Here is a 22,064-nt window from a genome sequence, read left to right as displayed (position 1 = left end):
ATATTAATTTTTTATCACATCTATATTTTTCTCTTACGTTTTTTTAAAAATGGAAATGTTTTTATGCATCTTGCATATTCAATTTGCAACTTGTTGTGTATATATATATATATGTGTGTATCTTTCATATAAAAATAGAACTCACAATGTTTTTACTCGTGACTAATTATTATTCTTAAATCAAATATAAATAATAAATTCACACGAAATTAAAAATTAGTAGATATTCGATGATGATGTAAATAAATAATAAATAGTTTAACAACCTTAAATAACTTCACAAGTGATTGATATCTCATTTTCCTAGAAAGAGCCAACCATGTATCACTTCAAAAATACACATTTCTCCAGAGAGTTAATATCCACTAATATTCTCTTCGTCAAAACACTTCCGAAAAAATCAGAATTGAAATTATACTTATCATGTCAAAAAAATCTTATAAATCTTTAACTTGAATCAAGTTTTAAGCGATCAAAAAACTCGATGTAAATATTCATTATTATCGTTCTTGTCATTACCTAAAACAAAAAGAAAATGATAGAGTTGCGTCTTTAAATCACGTTTCTTATATCAAAATATCAAAAACTTTTATCGGAGTTAAGTCTAAACAGTCAAGAAACCCGTTTGCAACGGTAGTTTTTGCACAGGTCGGCTGATGTTTGCGAACTGCAATCCGCATCGCGGGAACACGTGTACAGGGACGTGGTACAGAAAAGGCGAAAGAGCGATAGAGAGAGGGAATGAACGAGCGGCGGGGCGGTTTCGAGAAGAAGAGGATTTCAAGCTGTTCCATCGAGAGTAAGCGAGCGAGAAGACGGACCGTCCCACGACGGGTTCGTGGTGGGGTGTCAGCTGCGGCTTATCTGGCGACTTTATGTATATTACGATGCCCAAGGCAGGAACACGAGCAGTTCACTGCTGGCTAACTGGTCGGAGAAGTCGGTAGAGCCGAGTCTGAGCCCGACGGCCCGGTTCATCGAGAGAAACGTGTCCGAGAACTAGCGACGCCGAATTAAGACCTTCGACACACGTACACACACATACCTACGAATATACAGATATATACATATCTACATAAATACATATATAAACATATATAAGAATATATATATTTATATATTTAATATACATTTAAGAAGAAAACATTAATTTGAAATACCAATCAAATTATTACGGATACGTACACGCGTGTATACCGGTCAGGTGCGCGAAATCGTAACCGTAGTGGAAGCCTGGTTGATCCGAAATTTGGCAAGTTGATCAACTCGCTATCAATACTTCTCAGTGATCACTACGATCCAGGATGATTGTCCTCGCGTGGTCTTTGTTCGTGCTGGTCTCGTTACTCGTCGCCACTAATCAAGCCTTTCTTGCTGCTCCTGCACCAGGTATAGACATGTGATTATTTTCTCTTCTTTCTGTTTATTTTTTTTTTTATTTCATCTAAAATCGTTCCTTGCGTTTAAAGTGAAAATAATGGTGAACCGTTACTTCGTCACGTGATTTCGTTTCGTTTCGTGATTATCGATACGATATCGAGAAATTTTGGACATATCGATAAAGTGGTTTTCGAATAATTTAACAAGAAATCGAATGTAAGGAAACAGTCAACGTTCCCACATGGTATTTCCGGCTGTATTTCCGTGTTGACGAGAAATTGGCTCACATGTTTTTAACCTCGCTCGTAACACAGAGAGGCGAAAACTTGTTTCAATAGAAGTTTCTGGTAAACGGTGTGACTTTCTCGCGTGTTTGATAAGACAGCGAGTGTAAACAGTGATCGGCGAGACCCGGGTCTGTTCGGCTTTCACCCGAAGACCCACGCGGATTCGTACGGTTTCGTGAATGAATCGCGACTACGATTTCGTGATGCGTGGTTCGACCGTGTGTTTCGATGTGTCATCGTTAATCTTCTATAAATAGGATTTCACCTACTTGTGAGAAATATAGGTTAGTAATTAATTTTAGATCAGTTTTTAATTTCAGATCAGATTTTATCAGTTTTCATTTTAAACTTTTTTTTTTATAAACGAACTGTTTATCGTTAATATTATAAAATATAAGATAATATATATATATATATCTAATATAAATATAAGATAATATATATATTAATAAGATAAATATATATATATAGTTTTTTAAGTGATATGATAGTATAGAAAATTAACAATTAATTGTCAAACTTTATTTTGCCTATAATATTGAAGGGTTATTATTTATTTTAACACAAGTTCCATTAATTTTAACATTGTCATATAATCTCTATAGTTATAATTATATTATATATATCATTAAGATTTATGTGACAACTAATATGATAATCTGCATGCTGTGAAAATAATTTTTTTAATTATTTATGAAAAAAATTTTTTCATAAAAATTATTTCAATTTTAGAATTTAAAAAAAATTTTTTTCAACTTTAATAAATAGGAAGAATAAATTTGAACGGTTTATATAAAAAAATTTGTAGTATTTTTAAAACTAAATATATGTAAGATATAATAACAGATATTATGTTGAAGATTTATGGAAATTTAATTAAATTTTAAAACAAAAGAAAAAAGAAATCAAATTTTCAAAAATAAAATCAATATTACGATTCTTTCAATATTATCGTAATATTTAATCACATTAAATACGATCAATTAGACATTTGTTAAAAAGAAAAATCTGATAAATTTTATTCAAATATATAATTAATTCCATATGTAATTTAATCAAAATAAATAAACAATAAACTAATTAACATAATTAAAAAATAATTAAAACAAAAATATACGATTTTGATTTCATCTTTTCAGTCATGTTGTTCTCAAGATCGTATTGAAGAGAGATTATACATTATTTTCATTATACTTTCACGATATGTTGATCATTATCACTTTTAAGATTATTGGCTAGCTTGAAGAGATTGAAGCAAAGACGAGGAAAATACGTGACTTGTAATCTCTGATGAGATTGTTCGAATAAATCGGTCATATCATGATTGATTATGAGTACGATTTAATATCTTTTCATTATTGATTATATACTTGAATATTTATATTTTTTGTAACCAAATTTATTCCAATTTATTCTTTTGTGTTTAATATATTAGAAAAGAATTAGGATTAATCAGAATTTTTATTAAAGATTGAGCAGAATTTTTTTAATGAGTTAAAGATAAATAATTAAAAATAACTTATTTTGTTTCATTTATTTTATTCAATATAGATTTAATAGAATAATGTTTCAATTTTGGAATCTTTTCTTTGTTCAAATCAATTAATTTCCAAATATAATCGATTTTTGAAAAATACTAACTTTTTTGCATATTTAAAGACAATAATTATATTTATTTTTATTATTTGCATGATGAAGCGAAAATTCAAAATGAATTGATTTTTGTGATAAATTATAAACAGAAGATGTTGAGAAGTTAATTTTAACTTTAAAAAAAAAATTAATAATTTTTTATGTATTATCTATGGATTTTTTCCTATCTCTATTCAACAATTAATAAATTTTTCATTGTTTAAAAATGAATAAATATAAAATAAACAACAAACTTTAGATCCAAATTATTGAATAAAGATAAAATAATGTAAATAAAAAAATTATATTATTAGCAATTAATCTTTTTTGAAATACAATTATTCTTAGAGATTTATTACAGTTCCGGCAGAAAATAAAATAGAAATTTGATAGATTATTAATGAAGTGTCAGTCAAATAGAAAAATAAAATCGTTTATATAATTGAAAAATAATAAATCTCATATGTTACTTAAATATTTTGTTAGAAAAAAGACATAAAATAAAAAAAAATGCTGCAATTTCGAATATAATAAAAAACAAAAAATATAAGATGTATAAATTATGAGCCATCATAAATGAACATCATGAATTTCCATTTCTAATTTTTGATGTTTTTTTTTTTTTTTTAATGTCGTTTTAGTTATAGTTATTATTTTAAGAAAAAGATAAAAGAATTAAAAAAGAAATATTATTTCATATCTGCAATGTTGCAAAAAAAAACTTTGGAAAAGAAGTGAAACTTGTGAATTACGTACTAGATAGTTTGAACGTCACAAGTTTTCACAGCAAAAACCAAACATTTCTTAAAACTCTTGTCATGTTTTAATATACTTTTTTTTAACTCTTCTCTAAAGAATCTATGAAAATAATTTTAGAGATAAAACAAAATCTGTAGGAGATATAGAATATTTTAATACACATAATTTTACAAAGTGCTATGAAAAGATTTATGAAGCAAAATTTATTCGATATGAGTGAATAATGTATCAATTATATTAATAATGAACTTCTTAAAAATGTTATCTTCCTAATTCATTTAAGTTAAAATTAGTTTAAATTCATGTTCATTTTAATTTAAAATGGACTTGATTTCATTATTTTATTAATGAAATAAGATGAATAAATTTTGATCAACTATTTTTTTCTATTGCAATCTTGCAAATGACTGAAAAATTATAGAATATTCATAAATTTTTTTTTTAAATATAGTGTAAATTTTTTGAAATATTTTTATATTCTTATGGAAAAATTCCTTCTCTTTCAAAATCCATTTTCAAGAAAATGAGAGGAAGAAATTAGAATCATATCTCTTAATAGATAATTAAAACTTATATCAATTTAATTCTATTAATATCTTGTAATAATTTTCCTCAAATTAAAATAAAAGAAACCATCAATCACGTGCACCAAAAGTAATTCTTTTTTGATTAGAAATAAATCAGGAATAAAAAATATCACGTTTTATCATTTTCATGTAAAACGTACCAAACGTTATTCCCCAATCTACTTCACAAAACACTCGACACTCGACGAGAACATTCCCATTGCGCAAACATAAATATCAAAGCAAGCAAAATCAAAGTGCATTTCGACGGAATTTTTGTTAGGAAAGTGAAAATCGTGAGCGTGAATGCGTCTTTCGCTTGTTTTAAAAATCGAATGTATGGTTCGATAGAAGCAAACGGGTTCAACGTTTGTTCCTTAATCATAGAACACACGAATAAAGAAAGAAAAGAAAAAAAACAAATAATTTTCGAAAGTCTTACATCTATAAATAAGATTATACATATATTGTATAACATATATCTCTTGTTTGCTCTTCATGCCATCCATTACATTTTTCTGTGAGACATGTGAAATGTATGCAAAGATGAATGCTTGTAGATGAATGACGTTTTTGCATAATACGTACAATTGCTATACTTTTGTGTATTCTTGTGCACAGAATATCAAAAAAAATCGTTCTCAATATTCATAATTATTGGATTATTTCATCGTTATCTGAATGATATATTTATACAAGCCAATTTGTATACAATTCCTTTCAATTCGAGTCAGCGTAAATGATTTTCAATCGTCAACGATTTTTATCCGAGGAAAATTTCATTGCTTCTAAGACTAGTTTATCTAAGTTGATCTTACACGTTGACAGAATGACGAGAAAGTCGTGAATTTGATTTTTGACACACGTTAATTACACGTACACACATAGGTTTGGCGGGTAGTAGTTAAATACCCTGGCCCGATCGATTCGTTTACCTTAATTGTCGCTGGTTATCCGTTAATGAGTCTGTCAGCCTTATTGGCAGATTGCCAGTGGCCCTTTTAATCCCGCCAGCAAGCTTCGTCGATTGGATATTGTGGTGAATTGCTGCAGCTGCAGAAAAGGCTTGCATGTGCGCTTGCATACCTAAGGCGGGCCCGGCCTGGCCTACGTATCGGGGGCAGAAACAATAAATATTGAAGTCTAGGGCTATATGATAAATGGCAAAAAGTATATAACCCAGAAAGGGATGCTTTCGATTCTTTCCATCTTTCTCTTTCTCTTTCTCAATTTTACTTAAAATTTCTGTGATTTATTTCAGTTTTGACAAAATAATTGACGAGTTTAGATGGAATTAAAATCGTAATGGAATTAGCCATTACCAGTTTACCCAGTTTAACCTACCAGTTTATTTTTCATGTGTTATAATATTTATTTGTACATCTTGTAATCCATGCTTTATAATTGATAAAAAAAAAAGAGAGAGAGAGAAAGAGAATTAAGAAGATAGAATACACAGTTTTACAGAGATCTTCCACTTACACAGAGAGTCGATGTCCTCAACTTCCGCATTGGTCAATGATCTACACTGAACGAGGTTTGACCACGTCCAAACAAGACGATTTACGTTCGACGTTACGATCGACCGCTTGATAACGCGAATTAGTCACAAGTCCGATTAATCGACGACAAATCAACCGGTGTAGGATAATCTGTTCAATTATTCCGGACCATATATGGCAATACACGTCACACGGTGATTGCAAAGTCATCTATGAAAAATGTAAAAGACCCATCCAAAAAAGCGATGATCGTTGGAATGTAATCATGTCGTTCATTTTTATATCTTGTTTACGTATCTTCTTTTCACTAAAGTGATTTTTTTTAGTTACAGTAAAAATATACTTATATACTCTTCAAAAAATTGTATTCATATGTATTTTAATCACGTATTATATTATTTATTTATTATAAAAAATTCAATGTTTTTTTAAGGTATAAATTTCCTTAATCATCAATGCAAAAAATGTAATGTGGATTCTCTCATCTCTGGTTTGGAAAAATAAAGTTACAAAATATTAAAAAATACAGTTTTAAAAAAAACCGTTAAGAAAAAGACAAAAGTCAAGGAAGACATTAACATTCCTCAGAGATCATCTTGGTTAAGTTAAAAATCTTATTGGCGCCAGTAACACGAATAATAATTTTAATCAAAACATGATTTGCTTTAGAATATGTGTGTTGTTCAGATGTTTTTCTCGATTTCAACGTGAATCAATATACATAAATAGTCAATGTTAGCAAGAATTCATTAAGAGAATTCTTATGCGATGACGATTTTTATATAAATAAAATAGAAATTAAAATTAAAATATTTAAAATAACCTTTTAAAATTAGCAATCTAATTGCAGTCATTATTCCAATGATATTAATTGAAGATTAATATAAGAATTTTAATTGAATTAATGAATTTTTTATATTTTTAATATCCTGACAATTTCGTGCATTGAAACACGTATTTTTCAAAAATAAGATATACAAATTTTTATTGCGCAATTGAATTTAACGATAATTATAATTATTGCACAAATAAAAAAAATCAATCAATTCCAATAAAATCAATTGATCAATATGTTTATATTAGATATATAATTGCAATATATCAGATAAATAAATCAAGAAATTCATGGTAGAATACATTGTTATTTTTGAAGTGAAAAAAACCTCATGGAATATCTTACACTAATAGAATAGGATAATTTACAGCACAAAAACAAGATTAATGAAGTCTCCTATTACAGACTTAACTATCTTTAACAGATTCTAAGTGTTTCTAACAGCTTATCTTCGAAAAATTTGCTCGTTACGATAACGAGCCACAATTTTGCTGGAAGTGTCATCGATTTCAGCAGAAACAACGCTCGTAATGAACACCTTTAATCGGCACAATGCGGTGTTCGATTTCCAGTTTGCCCCTATTTTTACCCCAGTTTCTCGTTCATTAATACACATAAACAACAGAATTTCATGCATTTGAGTATTTCGAGTAATGCACGAGAAAAAAAAGTATAATTCTGAATGAAATTGGGTTGTTGTTCAACGAATAATATAGATTCACAAAAATCTAATTTTAATATTAATAAATGTTTTTCTTGAATTCAAACGATTAAGGCAAAAGAATTTTCTCGCGTGTATTTAATTATCGATATTTTTCCCTTCGTGTTCCGTGATAACTTCGTTTTTCTTTTCTTTTTTTTTTTTTTTTATAATTTATGTTTGGATTATCAATTTATCGTATTCGTAAAATGATAAAAATTCAAGCTGAATTACGAAATCCATAAATCTTTATTTTTAGAAGATATATATAAAAGAGTAGTATGAATAGTAATACTCAATGTAGTTAATCAATGTAGCATTAAAAAAAATTTGTCTTACGTAATGAGAATAATCAAGAAAGATACAATGTCATTATTATCTATATACAATAATGAACTGTACGTAAAATCCATTATAAAGAATATTCTTATGCAAATACGAAGCAGTACATAAGGAAGAAGTACGTAACAAATTTCAAAGAAATTTTTTTTTTTTAAAACCGGATTTTTCGTTACTTCTGAGGAAAAAAAAAATATGATTGATTTCAGATTCCATTGAATGTATACATTTCTTATTTTCATGGCAGTCACAATAATTAATAATCGTTACAAATCAATTTTTTCTCGAGAATAAAGTAATGCAATAAGAATGCAATATGCATAGTCGAAGAAAAAAAAAAGACAAATAAAAATATTATAATTTTTAACTCTACAGGATCACAGAATATTATATTTATATTTACATTATTTATATTATTTATAAGAATAATTTGATAAAATTTCTCTTCATATTCTTAAATTTTCAAATACTCGATATAACCTTTCATTTCCTTTTTAAATAATTATATTTTATAGTAAAAATAAAATGATTTTCATATAATATTAAGAATTAAAAAAGTCAAAAAAAAAAAAAAAAAAGGAAAAAATATATCTCGAATAGATAAGAAACAAAAAACAAAAATGAAATATTCGTCTTGATGTTATCGTAAATAAATTATTTTGGAATTATTTATAATAAATTATGTTGTGAATTTTGTTACAAATAATGCAAATATTTTAAAAAAACAACAAAGAAATTTGTTATTTAAAAGAGGAACGAAATAATTTATACATGAATAATATAAAATTATGAAAAATATTATTTCAAATGTATCATTTATAATTATCTACATTGATCGTTACATTGAGAAGAAAATTAAATAATAGAATAAAAATAAAATTCTAAAATTTAATTTTTGTTTCTAATAAGATATCCTGTCATTACAATGTATTATTTTATCATCATATCATTCAATATGATTCATCATATTATAAATTGCTTTTACAAACATTACACTATACCCTTAATCTCTATCTATAAATCACGATATTTAATTAGTTGTCCTAGTTCGAGACGGGACTACCATGAATTATCCTAATCTCGGACCGCTAAATTTCTAGTCGACCGGTTCGATGACCTGGCAACGTGCTTTGTGCTGTGGATTTACGAAACTTAACACGTTTATTCTCTCTGTACAAGCGTTTATAACAGGTCCAGAAAACCGTTATAGCTTGTGATCCCTAGTTATATTCACAACGTCGAACAACTGTCCTCGTTTGTGCAAAAATTGCCGCGTTGAATACAAAGACGTTTGTACGTTGGATGAATATAAATATCATTTTCGTTCCTCGTATTCATAAGTCCGCGAACATTCGGTGGATGAACATTGAGTGCATTTTAAGAGACCGGTTTAAAATAAGATCACTCGATGTAAGAGATCTTTATACGTGGAAAGAACCGGAGACGTCTTGATATTGCCGTCTGCCCGTCTGAACGTCCGGAAATGGTTACTATATATTGCCATTCATAAATATCCGGATATATTTTTGATGGATTTATACCTATAGGTATATATAACTCTTATATATACTTAATATATACTTAACTTTTATACCTGTTATAATTGTTCTACCTGTATATTTAACCTGTACCCTATATATTTAACAATTATATCCTATAGAAATTAAAAGGAGAAATTAGATACATAATTAAATATATAAATTGAAGGATTCGAAAGAAGCGAAAGGATATATAGATAATTTGAAAAATGTGGAATAATCAAAAAGACCAAATAGAAAATGTCTATCGGAAATTATATTTCCTTATAATATATTATATTTATCCCTTATAAGGAATTATATTTCCTTATAATATTTTGAACGGAATTACTTGAAAGGAATTTTCATTCTTAGAAGATATACGAAGGAATACATACATTCTTAGTCGATTAATTTTCGAAAGACATTTTCTCGAAAATATTTATGAGAAATATGGATCAGTATAATAAACACGGGACATGCGGTATCTCTCGATCTCGCGCGCGTATCGACTTTGAAAGAAACGGCGAAGGGGTTGTCCCTTCGAGCCACGATATCCGGGCGAAAGTCTAGTGTGAGCTCTCGTCTTCGTTCACGTGCACGCGAACAATGGCAGTACACTTCAGACCAGGTAACAATACTTCCGATAATAATACACTACGAACGTGAAAGTTGGTCCGTGGCCAAGTTCCATCGACTGGATTCGGCCTCAAAAACAAAAGAATCCATTCCGAAGGTCTTTCTTCTTCTTCTTCCCGAACAAAGATCCGAGATAATTGTATAGAGTGGTTACAAAAAATTTATTTGTATGCATATATTTCGTAATAAGATGTCTTTTTTTTTTTTCTTTTTTTTATCGGATTTTGCATTTTACTTTTATAACAAATTTTTTTTGTCTTTAAAATAATTCTCACATTTACGTTCCGCTGTTTATATTTCCGCTCTTCATGCTGCAATAAATGTGTATTAATAACTCGTAAAAAAAATGATTTATATTTTATTTTATTTTCGTTTCAGTAATTTCAATATCGATACGAATTATTGATTATCAATAATCGTCGAACGAAATAAAACCGTAGTAAATCAATAAATTCGAAGCGCAGTATCTCTTCTCGCATATTTTATTCCCTGAGAGAAAACTGTGGGCAATTCTGTGGTGCATTATCAAATGCACGATTATATAATATATCCAATACACGACTTCTTGTATCTCATATACAACAACATCGTAATTGTCTTAATTGCACATGTGTTTATCTAGCTGGTACAAGCGTACTCTATCATTCAACGGATCGATTTGATTTTTAATCGGATCCCTTGTTCGATAGAAATATTTAAATTATATTATTTAAATTTTATTTAACGTGTTGGCGGCCTTGCCGAAAATCTCATTACGCGATTGCTTAGGTTTTAAAAAAAAAAATCGAAGGAATGAATTTAATCGTTTTATCGATACGTTTAAAAATAAACGTTAAAAGTAAACGTGAAAAATCTTATCAATAACGAATAATTATTTTTTGCATTTTATTTATCGAAAATATATTATTTTTAATCGGCAATGATAAAAAGTTCGATACGATAATCTCGCTGTCAAATTATTATAAACTCTGGTCGTCGAAATAGAATCGTAAAACATTCTTGAATATATTTAATTTTTATTATAGAAAAATCGAATAGTATAAGCTAAATTTGATAGCTTTTATTTATTAATTTGTTAATTATATAATATAAACACTATGTATTAATTTCATATTTAAAGAGAAAAAAATAGAAAAAGAGAATTTATTAAAATGTCGTATAACTTGAAATATTTTTATTTCAACTTATTTGAAAACTGCAAAAGTGATTGAAACATATTTATACAAATAATTAACACTTATCTCCATTTTCTCTGAATAATTTTTTAATTTTTTAATTTTAAAATCTGAAAATTGGAATTAATTGATATGTTTACTTCATGTTTTCCAAAAATATATTATTGTATTAACAAATTATTATATAAATATAAATTTTGAATTATCTTGATCCACTTATCCATTATATTGTTATATCTGTTATCCAAAAATTAATAACCAATGAGAATTAAATATAAAAACAGGTGATAATAAATTAATTGCATATAGGATCATCTATATCTATACAAAATACGAAAAATTAAGAACGATTTACTATTTATGCATAGTTAAAAAAACATTTTATTTATATAATAAAATTTTAACTCGATAATTAGAAGAAAAAATAATATTTGTGTTCTTAAAACGACAAATTGATTATTCAAGAATGTTAAACGAGAGAAAAAAACTTGTAAGGTTCCTCGAAGAGCAAAGATCGAAGAGTGTAAATTGAAACATTGCGTCACTTGTTTATTTTACCGATTTAATTGCTTTTTAACGAATGATTAGATCAATGACCTTGTCTCATGTAGAATTTATTTTATACAAATATATATATATATAATTACATATAAGATATTATTTTGTCTAAATTCTTACTATTTTTATTCACGATTAATTGCGAGATACGCAAAGAAAAAAAAATAAAGTTATAAAAGCGACAATATCTTTAGAAAATAACATAAAGTAAAATTAAATTTACATAATAAATATACGTAATTTACGTATTCTCTTAAACATTAAAACTCTAAATGTTACTAGTACTTCTATTTCGTATCATTTTCCCCTAAACGAAAAGACCGTTGATATATTAATATTTTTAATTTCATTCTTGTGGAATAAAATTATTTTCGAAAGAAAAATGTTGCGATCGATTCAAAGGAGAAGATGAAAAAAAAAAAAAGAAACAAAAAACAAGCAATTACAATTAATATAAATTGATATAAAAATCACGGAAACTTCGAACGAGCCGAGATTCTCGAACGTGACCACTGTTTGTTACTAGGCGAATGAAATTTTATCGGATGACGCGATCACGCGTAGTAAAACGTAGCTTGGATGATTAACCGCGCGTATACGGGCATATATGACCGATTCGCAAATCGTCTACGAATAGTACAATGAAGAACTGCTTTTTACAAGCGGAATCAACGAGAAGGACTCAACAGTAAGTATATTGCACAACTTTTATGCCGCGATATATACGTGTAGTAATAATATACATATATCATTCGAAGAAACGCAAGTAGGTTTGTCCGTGTCGAGAAAAACGAGTGAAGTAATTGATTACATGAATGTAACATGTGGATTTTTTTCAATCCTCCATAATTAACTCTTTGTTCAAGTAGAGTAGGCTCTCTACGCGGTTCGATCACGAGGCATATCAAACATTACGGACATTAAAGGCTGATTATCAGAATTATAAAGTTTAACACATTGTCACGAATTGATCAAATTGTCATTATTGATAAATCGACCGTAAATATTTATGGAAAATTGATATCTTTATCAATATAGTTAAAGAAATGTAAATTGAGAACTTAAAATTAGACGAGAAAATTCTCGACTTATGAGTTATGACGTTCAACAGCATTGCATGCGATTATATTTTCACAGTTGAAGAAGTCGTATTTTTATGGAAATTTTCTTCGTGGGGAATTTTTTCTTCTTATTATTTATTCTCGATGAGATCCCAATATCTTTGATTAAATCCTCTCTTGCCTTTTATTCTTCATCTTAATCAACTTTTCTCAGATTTTTCAACTTTATTCAAATTATTAGTTTCGATGTTAGATTGCAAATTGTACATACGTTTACGACGTATATGTAAGTGCTTACCTAACTTGTTTCCTCGTGATGAAGGAAAAAAGTTTTTGGTAGAACAAAACAGGCTTGTAACGCCACGTACTTACTTATTTCACGAGTACGCCGGAACGAGGAGACTTTAAGCACACTTCCGGCCCAAAGTTTTCTTCGGCAACTTTTTGGTGAAAAGTTTATCAACGAGTTAGAGCAGAGTAACAAGGATAAGCGTCGTGCTATTTCTTAACAACTATGAAACAAACGCATTATAAAGTGGGTCGGAGCTTGTTCCAAAGTGATAGAATATTGTATAAATGAAATAGGAGGAGTATCTCTCATGAACTTTTACATTTTCTGTACCAATTATTAGGGAGTTTATGTTCAATCAGGTTTATTAGATATTATTTTTATATCATTATCTTATTATTGTAACCTTGTTTGTTAATGTCATATTGCGATTAATATTATTTTCAATAAATAAGTTTGTCGAAAGTTTTATTAAGAATTTTTATCGCATATGATTTTTGAGTCACGCGTTGTAATTAATTATAAAGGATTGGTCAATAGTGTTATAGAAGGTTAATTATTAAAAATTTTATTACGACATTGAGTATCGTCGTAAAAAAGATACGATATCGCATAATGGGCCACTTGTTAGCATCTTCTTGAAGTAAATTGAATGCCAATTTGTGCGAACGAACGCGTATAATTCGTGAATATCGTTACTGTATTCCCTACTACTTGCTTCCCTCTTATTTTCATTTTAAATTATAAATTATATTTTACAATAAGCCTCTTGTCTTCCTGTTGCATTCTTTCACGAAAACATTCGTTATGATATACAGTCTGGCTCAAATACGAGATAAGAGAAATAGGAAAATATCGATGTGCAATCTCTGTTTCTTTTTTTTTATTTATTTATTTTTCTGATTTTCGTTTCATCGAATTAATAAAAGTATCTTTATAAAAATTTATCTATTAAAAATATTTTTAAAGTTATTAAAGTTTTAAATAAAATTCGAAATTAACTCGATCTCTTCGATTCAATTTCAAATTCAAAACTCAATTTGTGGTTAACACAGATGTTAACACGGAGCGAATTAGCGCGTAATATTGCGTTCAATGGCTTAACATCATCATTGCATTAATTACATTTGCAATTATCCGAGCAGGATAAGCGCAAGCAAGCACAGGTCAATTATCTAAATTGTGTGCACAGAGTAAACCGCGAACCATCGGAATTATCGTGTCACGATTGTTTCTCCAACCGGCAGTATCTCATTTCAAAATATCTTGATCGTAAAAGTGTCCAAAAAATTCCACTTTTTTCCCCATCATCGGATCAAATGAATCATATATAATTACACTTTCTTCTATTGAAATATTTAGACGTGAGTAAACATAACTTGTTAACTTTTCGAAAAAAAGACGTCACGATGTGCGAGTTGTAAAAGTTTCTTCGATGATTTATCATCTATATTATCATGTGATCCATTTTTTGTTTTTTTTTTTTTACTTTAATCGTACAAAGAATCGTAAATTGATCGATCAAAATTTCTCTAGAAGAGATATCTTTAAATATTGCATATTTTACGAGTTTAATGGGACGACCCAATTGTAAAAGTGAAAGCGAACGATGGGGGGGCAAAAACTCTGGCCGATGAAAATAGGATCCATTCGATTTTTCTTTCTTCTTCTTGCTGACGGACAAAGGTGGAGCTTACGTAACTTTCATTGTGCCAACGTAGATGAGAGCGCAGAAAAGCGCAACACGGCAGCATTTTCCATATTCAGCCTCAGTTTCATTTCCCTTGAGGGAGGGAAAAAAGGCGTACGTGATCCACGAAACGTTCACGTTTTACGCGGAATACCTCTTATGCACAATCTTTTCCATCACTTTAACGTGAAACGATTCACCAGAGTTTCACGTAGTCACTTACTCTATACACCGTGTCTTAATCACCGTTGACCTTCGGAAATACGATTACAGGAGATGGCTTGACGAGGAATTGGCGAGGACTCGGCATCGTCTCCGATGTACGACGAGGCAAATTGAACATCTCGCTATATACAACATCTTGCCTTCTCCTTGAGTGATTTTTTTCCCTTTTTTTCTTTCTCTTCCCTTTTCTTTTTTTCCCTTTCTTTTTTTTTTTTCCCCCTCTCGGTATTATTATATATTTAATTTTTTCTGGATCGAATCCTTTTTTTCCTTTCTTTCTCTTAAAAGGCAGGAACGCCATACACGAACATCGATGGTATAAAATATGGCACGTTCATGACCTGGATACTGGTTTTTTTCTTTTTCTCTCTTTTTTTTTAATCTCTTTGTAAAGATCGCGAATAAATAAAAGCAAAAAGAACCTTCGAGAATAAAAGAGAGTTCTGATTGTGAGTATTTGATCACTTCCACCATTTTTCGATTCCATCTATCTTTATGGTATACGGATAAGAATGAGAAACGAGTTTTGTTTATTGGATTTTTCTTTTTTACGTTACATTAATGAAATTTTATTTCCCACGTTTTATTTTCAGTCGATTTAATATCATTCAAATGTACTTTTCGTATGATTCTACGAAAAAATTGAATAGAAATGACATCGTTGAATTTTGTTTTTTTTTTTGAGATTGTAGCTAAATGAAAGAAGAATATATAAAATCATTTTTATCATTTCTGTCTTTGCTGTGTCTTCTTCCATTTATCCTAAAGATTTATTATACGATATATATAATTTCAACGATGTTCAAAATATTTATAGCATTATAAATAAACGTGTAATAAATTAACGTTTCTTATATATATTTCATAGGCCAAAAAAAAAATAAACTTTTATTAATGCGTACAAGCATTCATTGATTCAAGAAAAATTAAAAATAAACGTGAAACTATTTAACTTCCATGTCTCTATATCTCATAAACTACAATAATGTAAAACAACCCATTACAAACTGATTAAAGAAATTATATTGGAATCGTGATTTCATTGTTTTAATTGCGTACTCAGAAAAATCAAAGTCACGATACTACAATATGGTGTATTTCTAATACGTAGAACTTATGAAGCATACGATAATTTTAAAATAAGGTCTCCGAATCTCGATATCGTTCAAGCCGTTTTTTCATCAGAACATTGACAATGTTGGATTTGAATCATCTACTCAACACGTTTAACAGCACGTTTATCGTGAAATAACGACAAATCTGATGAAACAACGTGACAATTGATAATATATAATCGTGTCGGGAGGGACGCGAATTTCTTACAAAGCGGAAAAACCTTTTTCCTTCCTCGAACAGAAAATTAACCATCGTAATATCAAGCCTTTTTTTTTTTTTTTTTTTTTTACACGATTCGTATATTTGCACAAGATAATAAAAATATAAAAATATCCAGTTGATGTTTACACAAACTTTATAGTTCTATGAATAAAAAAAATTAAAATTAAAAAAATTTATTATAAGTAAATAGAATTTCTCAGAGTATTAAAAGGTAAAATTTACTACATCATCGTTATTTTACTACCAGAGATAAGGAGGGATAATTAGAACAAAGTATGATATTGGTGAATTTCATTATCGCCAAAATTTGAATGTACACATATATTAATACGCAATTGTAGACATGAAATTATCAAAAGAAAACATAAAATTTTCAATTCTTTTTTGGCACGTATACACGTATTCAGACATTTCGCGATAAGAATAATTAATATTAGTCGATACATGACGCAATATTATATAAATATATATATATATATTTATATGCAAACAATTGAAATGCAAAAGTATATTTTTTAAAAATATTTTCTATTCCTTATAAATGAGAAAGAAAAAAAATAAAAGAAATTTCTAATCGGATTAATCATCATTTCATCCATCGATCGTTAAATCCAATTAACTAAGCGAAATACAAAATAAAAAATATGATATCGAAAATGGGCGAATTCAGCAGCGAGAAATGACAATACATAAAAATGTGTCAACATTTATTAAAACACTCGAAAATGGTTGGTCACGTGAATCCATGATCTTGAATCATATTTAATCCCGCGAACTTAGAAAATGTTTGCAGATGACAAGATAGAGGAAACGTGTTTTTCACTGAATTGGAACAAATGTGGCGCCGTCGAGGCAACATTCGTCTCTTGAACGATATATTGCCCCCCACTGGTGACGTGCGACACGTGAAATCTTTGTCATGAGATAAAAATCGGTTAATCACCGATTAATCTCCTTTTATCTTCCAAACTTTTCGTTTGTTTATCAATTCTTTTTTCAAACAATTCTTCCAAATTATTTTTATCTTTTCTTCAAATAAATTCTTCAAAGTGTTTTATTTATTTGTTTTTCTTCGTTCTGTGTGATTCTTATATTCATAAAGTGCGATATTTCGAGTACAATATATTGTTTAATTATATAAACAATGATATGAAACTTTTCAAAACTTTTGTTAAAGAAAATTAAATTAATCATTTATTATTTGACTTACTGGATCTAAGAGTAGATCCTTGAATGCTTGTTCGCCGATCGTTTCGTACTATATATCACGAAGGCGTTCGCGACAGTTTCAACAGTTAGTTTTAATTTTCCAATTGTTAACCTCTGTCTACATGCCCTCGAATGTATGCATTTGTTAGATATACGTATGCGTGCTCTTATTGCAGTTCACGGAGCGTCGAGTTACGATGTCACTGGCGTGCAGCGACGATTGGAGAGCTACGAGGTGATTCATAAAGTTAATAACAACCAACACCCAGTTGATTCGACAAGCAATAATCGTGACGACGAACAAACGGTTTATGTGTTCGAATTTGAATCCGAGTCGAACGAGAAAGAAGAAAGTCTGCAAGAAGGAAAGGAGACACCTAATGGTAAGCAACCATTTATCTTTATGGATCTCGATTAACCCGTAATAAATCAAGTTATTATTTAACCCTGTCGTAAATATTAATCGAATGTGATTGACACGAATTTTTTCAATTTTTAATTTCCCATACGCCGAAATCATAAAATTATATTATAATTTCTGTCTAATAAATTTAATTTTTAATCGTCTATTTTATTTTTTAATTATTGATCATTGATTTAATTATATATTATAAAACTTAATTGATATTATAATTCGATTTTATTTTGATAATTGAAACGATTAATTGTAATAAAAAAAAGTCTTAAACTAAAATCTATCAACTAAATAATGAAAAGAATCTCAAATATTTTAAAAATTTCATAATAATAATTTATAAATTTATCCTTCCGTTCTCCAGAATTATTTCATTATTCTCCTAATTGTTTTAATTATACGATAAATTTTGTTTTAAAAAGTTAGAATTCTCACTGAACAGATAAGATCAACAAGCTAATGGTCTCTAATTATTGTTAATGATCAACACACAACATAAATTTCACTCCATGCACAATATTTTGTTTAACTTGACAGTATAAATATTAATGATACAATGACAAATTGTCGAACAATTATTATTATTTTACATCTAAATTTTGTATTTATAATTTTGAAACGGTATCTAGAGAAAAAGTTACATATTAAAATAAAATTGATCAAATTGAAAACTCAACTATTCGAAGAATTATAAATTCTATCAATAAAAGGTCGAAAACAAACAAAAATTCTTTCTGAATATGAATAATTATATCACAATTTTTCTATACCATCAATCGAAAAATTGGAAATTTTTAGACATTGTTATATAAATAAATTGATGATATAATATATCACGTATTCAACAGCATGAATTCACGCACAGATTCACGCACAAATTCACGCAACGTAATCGTTCTATTATCAGAATCGCTAATGTCACGCACGACGATTCGTTCGTGGATTCTAGACGCGAAAGATGATGATGCCTCGAAAATTTTCCACTTCTTATTTGTATTCCATCAAAATCTTAGCAAAATCTCGTTGGTCACTTGTAATAAAATTTAAATATATATTTTCGAAAACTTATCTCTTCATCGATACGATTCTTTTTTTAAGATAAAGAAAAAGACAATTTTTCATAGAAAGAAACATCAGATTTTAATATTAAACGTCGTATTAAATTTCTCCATTTCGTGCCCTATTCCAATTTATATCTTTTAATCGAGATGATTAACGATTGAAACTGATTGCTCGATCGTGTATCGTCAAATGTAATTTCCATAAGAGCTTACCTGCAATCAGTTGGTAATTGAGATAAATCAATCAGCAGCATTGATTTACCGTAAATTTTCAAGAAATTTGCCATGAACTAATTCTCCAGATGGTACCGTAACGAAAGACGTCAGCAGAGTAAACCAATAACCGTTTCTCCCTACTTTATATATATATATATATATATATACATCTTTACTGTAATCATTAGATTCTCCTTTACATAAATTCGGAATTATTATCTTGAATCGTACTTTATTTCGAAAAGAACTTTCTTAAAGAAATTTCCTATCTATGTGTTTAAATAATATTTTCTATTGAATTTGAATTTTTGTTGAAAAAATATTTTCTTATCCCTTGATTAGGAAATTATTAGAAAATGGGATGAAAAAAAATCATCAAAGTTGTTATTATCGATAGATATCCTTATTAACGTATCCCTTTCTTTTTTTTTTTCACAGGCGGATTTATTTATGTTTCAGACGAGGAAGACGATCAAAATCCGCTTGATCCATGGTCGATCGTCTGGTACATCGGTTCATTCGGTGGCCTCGTCGCCTTTTTCCTCATCGTCAGTTGTTCGGAATGGTGTTGCCGTCGTGGTGGAAGATCACTATCGGTCCCCTATTCTCAACGGAACGAGGTGATCAACGGGCCGGTGGTGACCGAAACACCACCCCCGCCTTATCACTTGTTCGCGCCACCCTCGTACGATTCTGTGAACTATGGCGAGATAACGGACAAGACTTCCGGGGAGAAGGTGGACATATACGTGATATCGGTGCCACTTCATAGATCTGTGGTACAGGCGCCAGCCTAAATTTCCCTCGAACAGAGCCTCGAGCGGAGGATACCGGTCGAAATATTGAAATGGAAAACGACACCGAATCGTTTCGTCGACATCCATTGACGATCGTTCGTTGGTCCATCGGTGGACGCAATAGAGTACGAGAAGAAGGACGATATATATCGTATCGCTTTTGAAGAATTTATTGAAGCTTTCTCATGTGATGATATATATATGCATCTTCCTTTAAATCGGGAGAATTTTTGACAATCGTTCGCCGATCTATGAACAATATCCGTTGAAAACGAGATCGAGAAGAGACGAGGAACGAGCTTGATAAATTATTCGTTTTGAATATTGAAAAGATACTTTTGAATATCGTGATACACATAAGTATCGCGATGTACGGTATGTATATAAAATTTTTCGATATTACAAAGTGATAGAGAAGATTTTTGTTCGCAATTGAAGGAACAAATAATACTTCGCGAAGATTATCGATAAGCAGGATAAGGAATTTGGAAGGTTGGGAGAACATTTATGAAACGAAAGAGACGCGAGAAGCTTCGAATCTCTCTGATGATGACTGATGGACAATTCCGAAAATTCCGAACTGTTAAGAAGATTTCGAAATATTGTTATCGAATATTTAAACAGACAATTATATATTTCTGTGTAACACAGTGAATGCAGGAAAGAGATGAAAAGGCCGGTTATAAATATATTCTAGAATTTAAAAGTATCAATTGAGAAGGATAAGGATAAAAGAAAAAAAGAAAAAAAAAAAGGCAATGAGAAATTTTTCATCATATACACTCGGACTAGATCGAATCAATGAAGCAATGTTCTCTGTGATGATGTTCGTAAAACGAACTGAAATTAAAAACTAGAATGAAATTAAGACGTGCTTTTCGAAAAGATGAATCCGTTGCACGGATATTAAGCGAGCGACTTTTTCTTTTTTTTTTCATATTTTTTTAAGAAACTGAATGGAAAATCAACATGCGAGATACGAAACATAAAAATGTGTATTCGAGCTCGATTTCATTCGATAAAATGAGCAAATGATTTAGGATCAGTCGCAAGTGTTTAATTAAACGAATTATTTATCCGATCACTGCCTGGTTAGATGAATGATTCGAAATCATTCTGATCCTTTATTAACGTTTGTACGCTAGTTTTTGAGTTCACGACTCGTCGTAACAAGTCTTGTGACTTGTGTCGTAGCAAGTTGAGAGAACAAAAAAACTGCCATATTTTCGTATACTGTTATTTTTTAAGATTAATCTTACGCTACTTCAAAAAAAAAAATATTAATACGATGCTATTTTAAAAGAAGAAAAAAAGTGAAACTTTACAAAACCGATGTACAAAGTTCAAATCGAATTGAAAGTTTTTATTCGCGTTCTTAGAATTTGATTTTTCTTATATAATTTTTATATATATAATTCAAAATTGCAATTGCAAAAAAAAAAATTGATTATCGAACTTCTATATTGATGCAGTTAAACAGGTATTTAACGTGCGTGCCAGAGATAATTGAAAGATCAATAATTCGAAACATTTTATATTTTAAATCAGGTTTAAATCAAGACATTTGATCCCTTCTTTTTATATTTCCAAATCATCGAATTATATGATTTAATTATTCTTATAAATAGCACGATATAATAATAGTAATAATAATAAGAAGAAGAAGAAGAAGAAGAAAAAGAAGAAAAAGAAGAAAATCGACGACGACAACAACAATAACAATAATAATAATAATAGTAGTAGTAATAATAGTCGTAATAGTAATAATAGTAGTAGTAGTAATAATAATAATAATAACAATAATAATAATAATAATAAATAAATAAATAAATAAATAAGTGTCGATAAAATTCAGGGATTTTTTGCATAATCTA

General features: G+C 29.0%; 1 protein-coding gene and 1 long non-coding RNA gene across 8 annotated transcripts in view; one reads left to right on the top strand and one right to left on the bottom strand.

The window, feature by feature from the left end:
- The window catches only part of LOC113218658, a 30,339-nt gene that overhangs the window by 5,555 nt on the left and 2,720 nt on the right, over positions 1-22,064 (bottom strand). The window contains exons 1-3 of one of the 6 annotated variants that reach the window (XR_003304396.1): positions 6,107-7,000; positions 5,560-5,731; positions 267-1,380 (exon numbers count right to left, since the gene is read on the bottom strand). This is a non-coding gene — a long non-coding RNA (uncharacterized LOC113218658). Of the gene's footprint in view, positions 1-266; positions 1,381-1,667; positions 1,952-5,559; positions 7,001-22,064 lie in introns of those variants that run through there. The other 5 variants (XR_003304395.1, XR_003304397.1, XR_003304394.1 and 2 more) reach the window with 5 other exon arrangements.
- LOC724921 lies at positions 1,187-20,960 on the top strand. 2 transcript variants are annotated; one of them, XM_016911261.2, is made up of 3 exons: positions 1,187-1,389; positions 17,878-18,084; positions 19,832-20,960. In XM_016911261.2, the coding sequence occupies exons 1-3, from the start codon at positions 1,305-1,307 to the stop codon at positions 20,188-20,190; spliced, it is 651 nt and encodes a 216-aa protein (XP_016766750.1). In that variant the 5' UTR covers positions 1,187-1,304; the 3' UTR covers positions 20,191-20,960. The 2 variants fall into 2 exon arrangements, with proteins under 2 accessions (XP_016766750.1, XP_001120821.2); XM_001120821.5 differs by having other exon boundaries at positions 1,254-1,389; positions 19,853-20,960.

The sequence above is a fragment of the Apis mellifera genome, linkage group LG3, assembly GCF_003254395.2.
Source record: "Apis mellifera strain DH4 linkage group LG3, Amel_HAv3.1, whole genome shotgun sequence".
Taxonomy (NCBI): domain Eukaryota; kingdom Metazoa; phylum Arthropoda; class Insecta; order Hymenoptera; family Apidae; genus Apis; species Apis mellifera.
The sequence above is the reverse complement of the archived record's forward strand: the minus strand, read 5'-3'. Positions and strand labels throughout refer to the sequence as shown.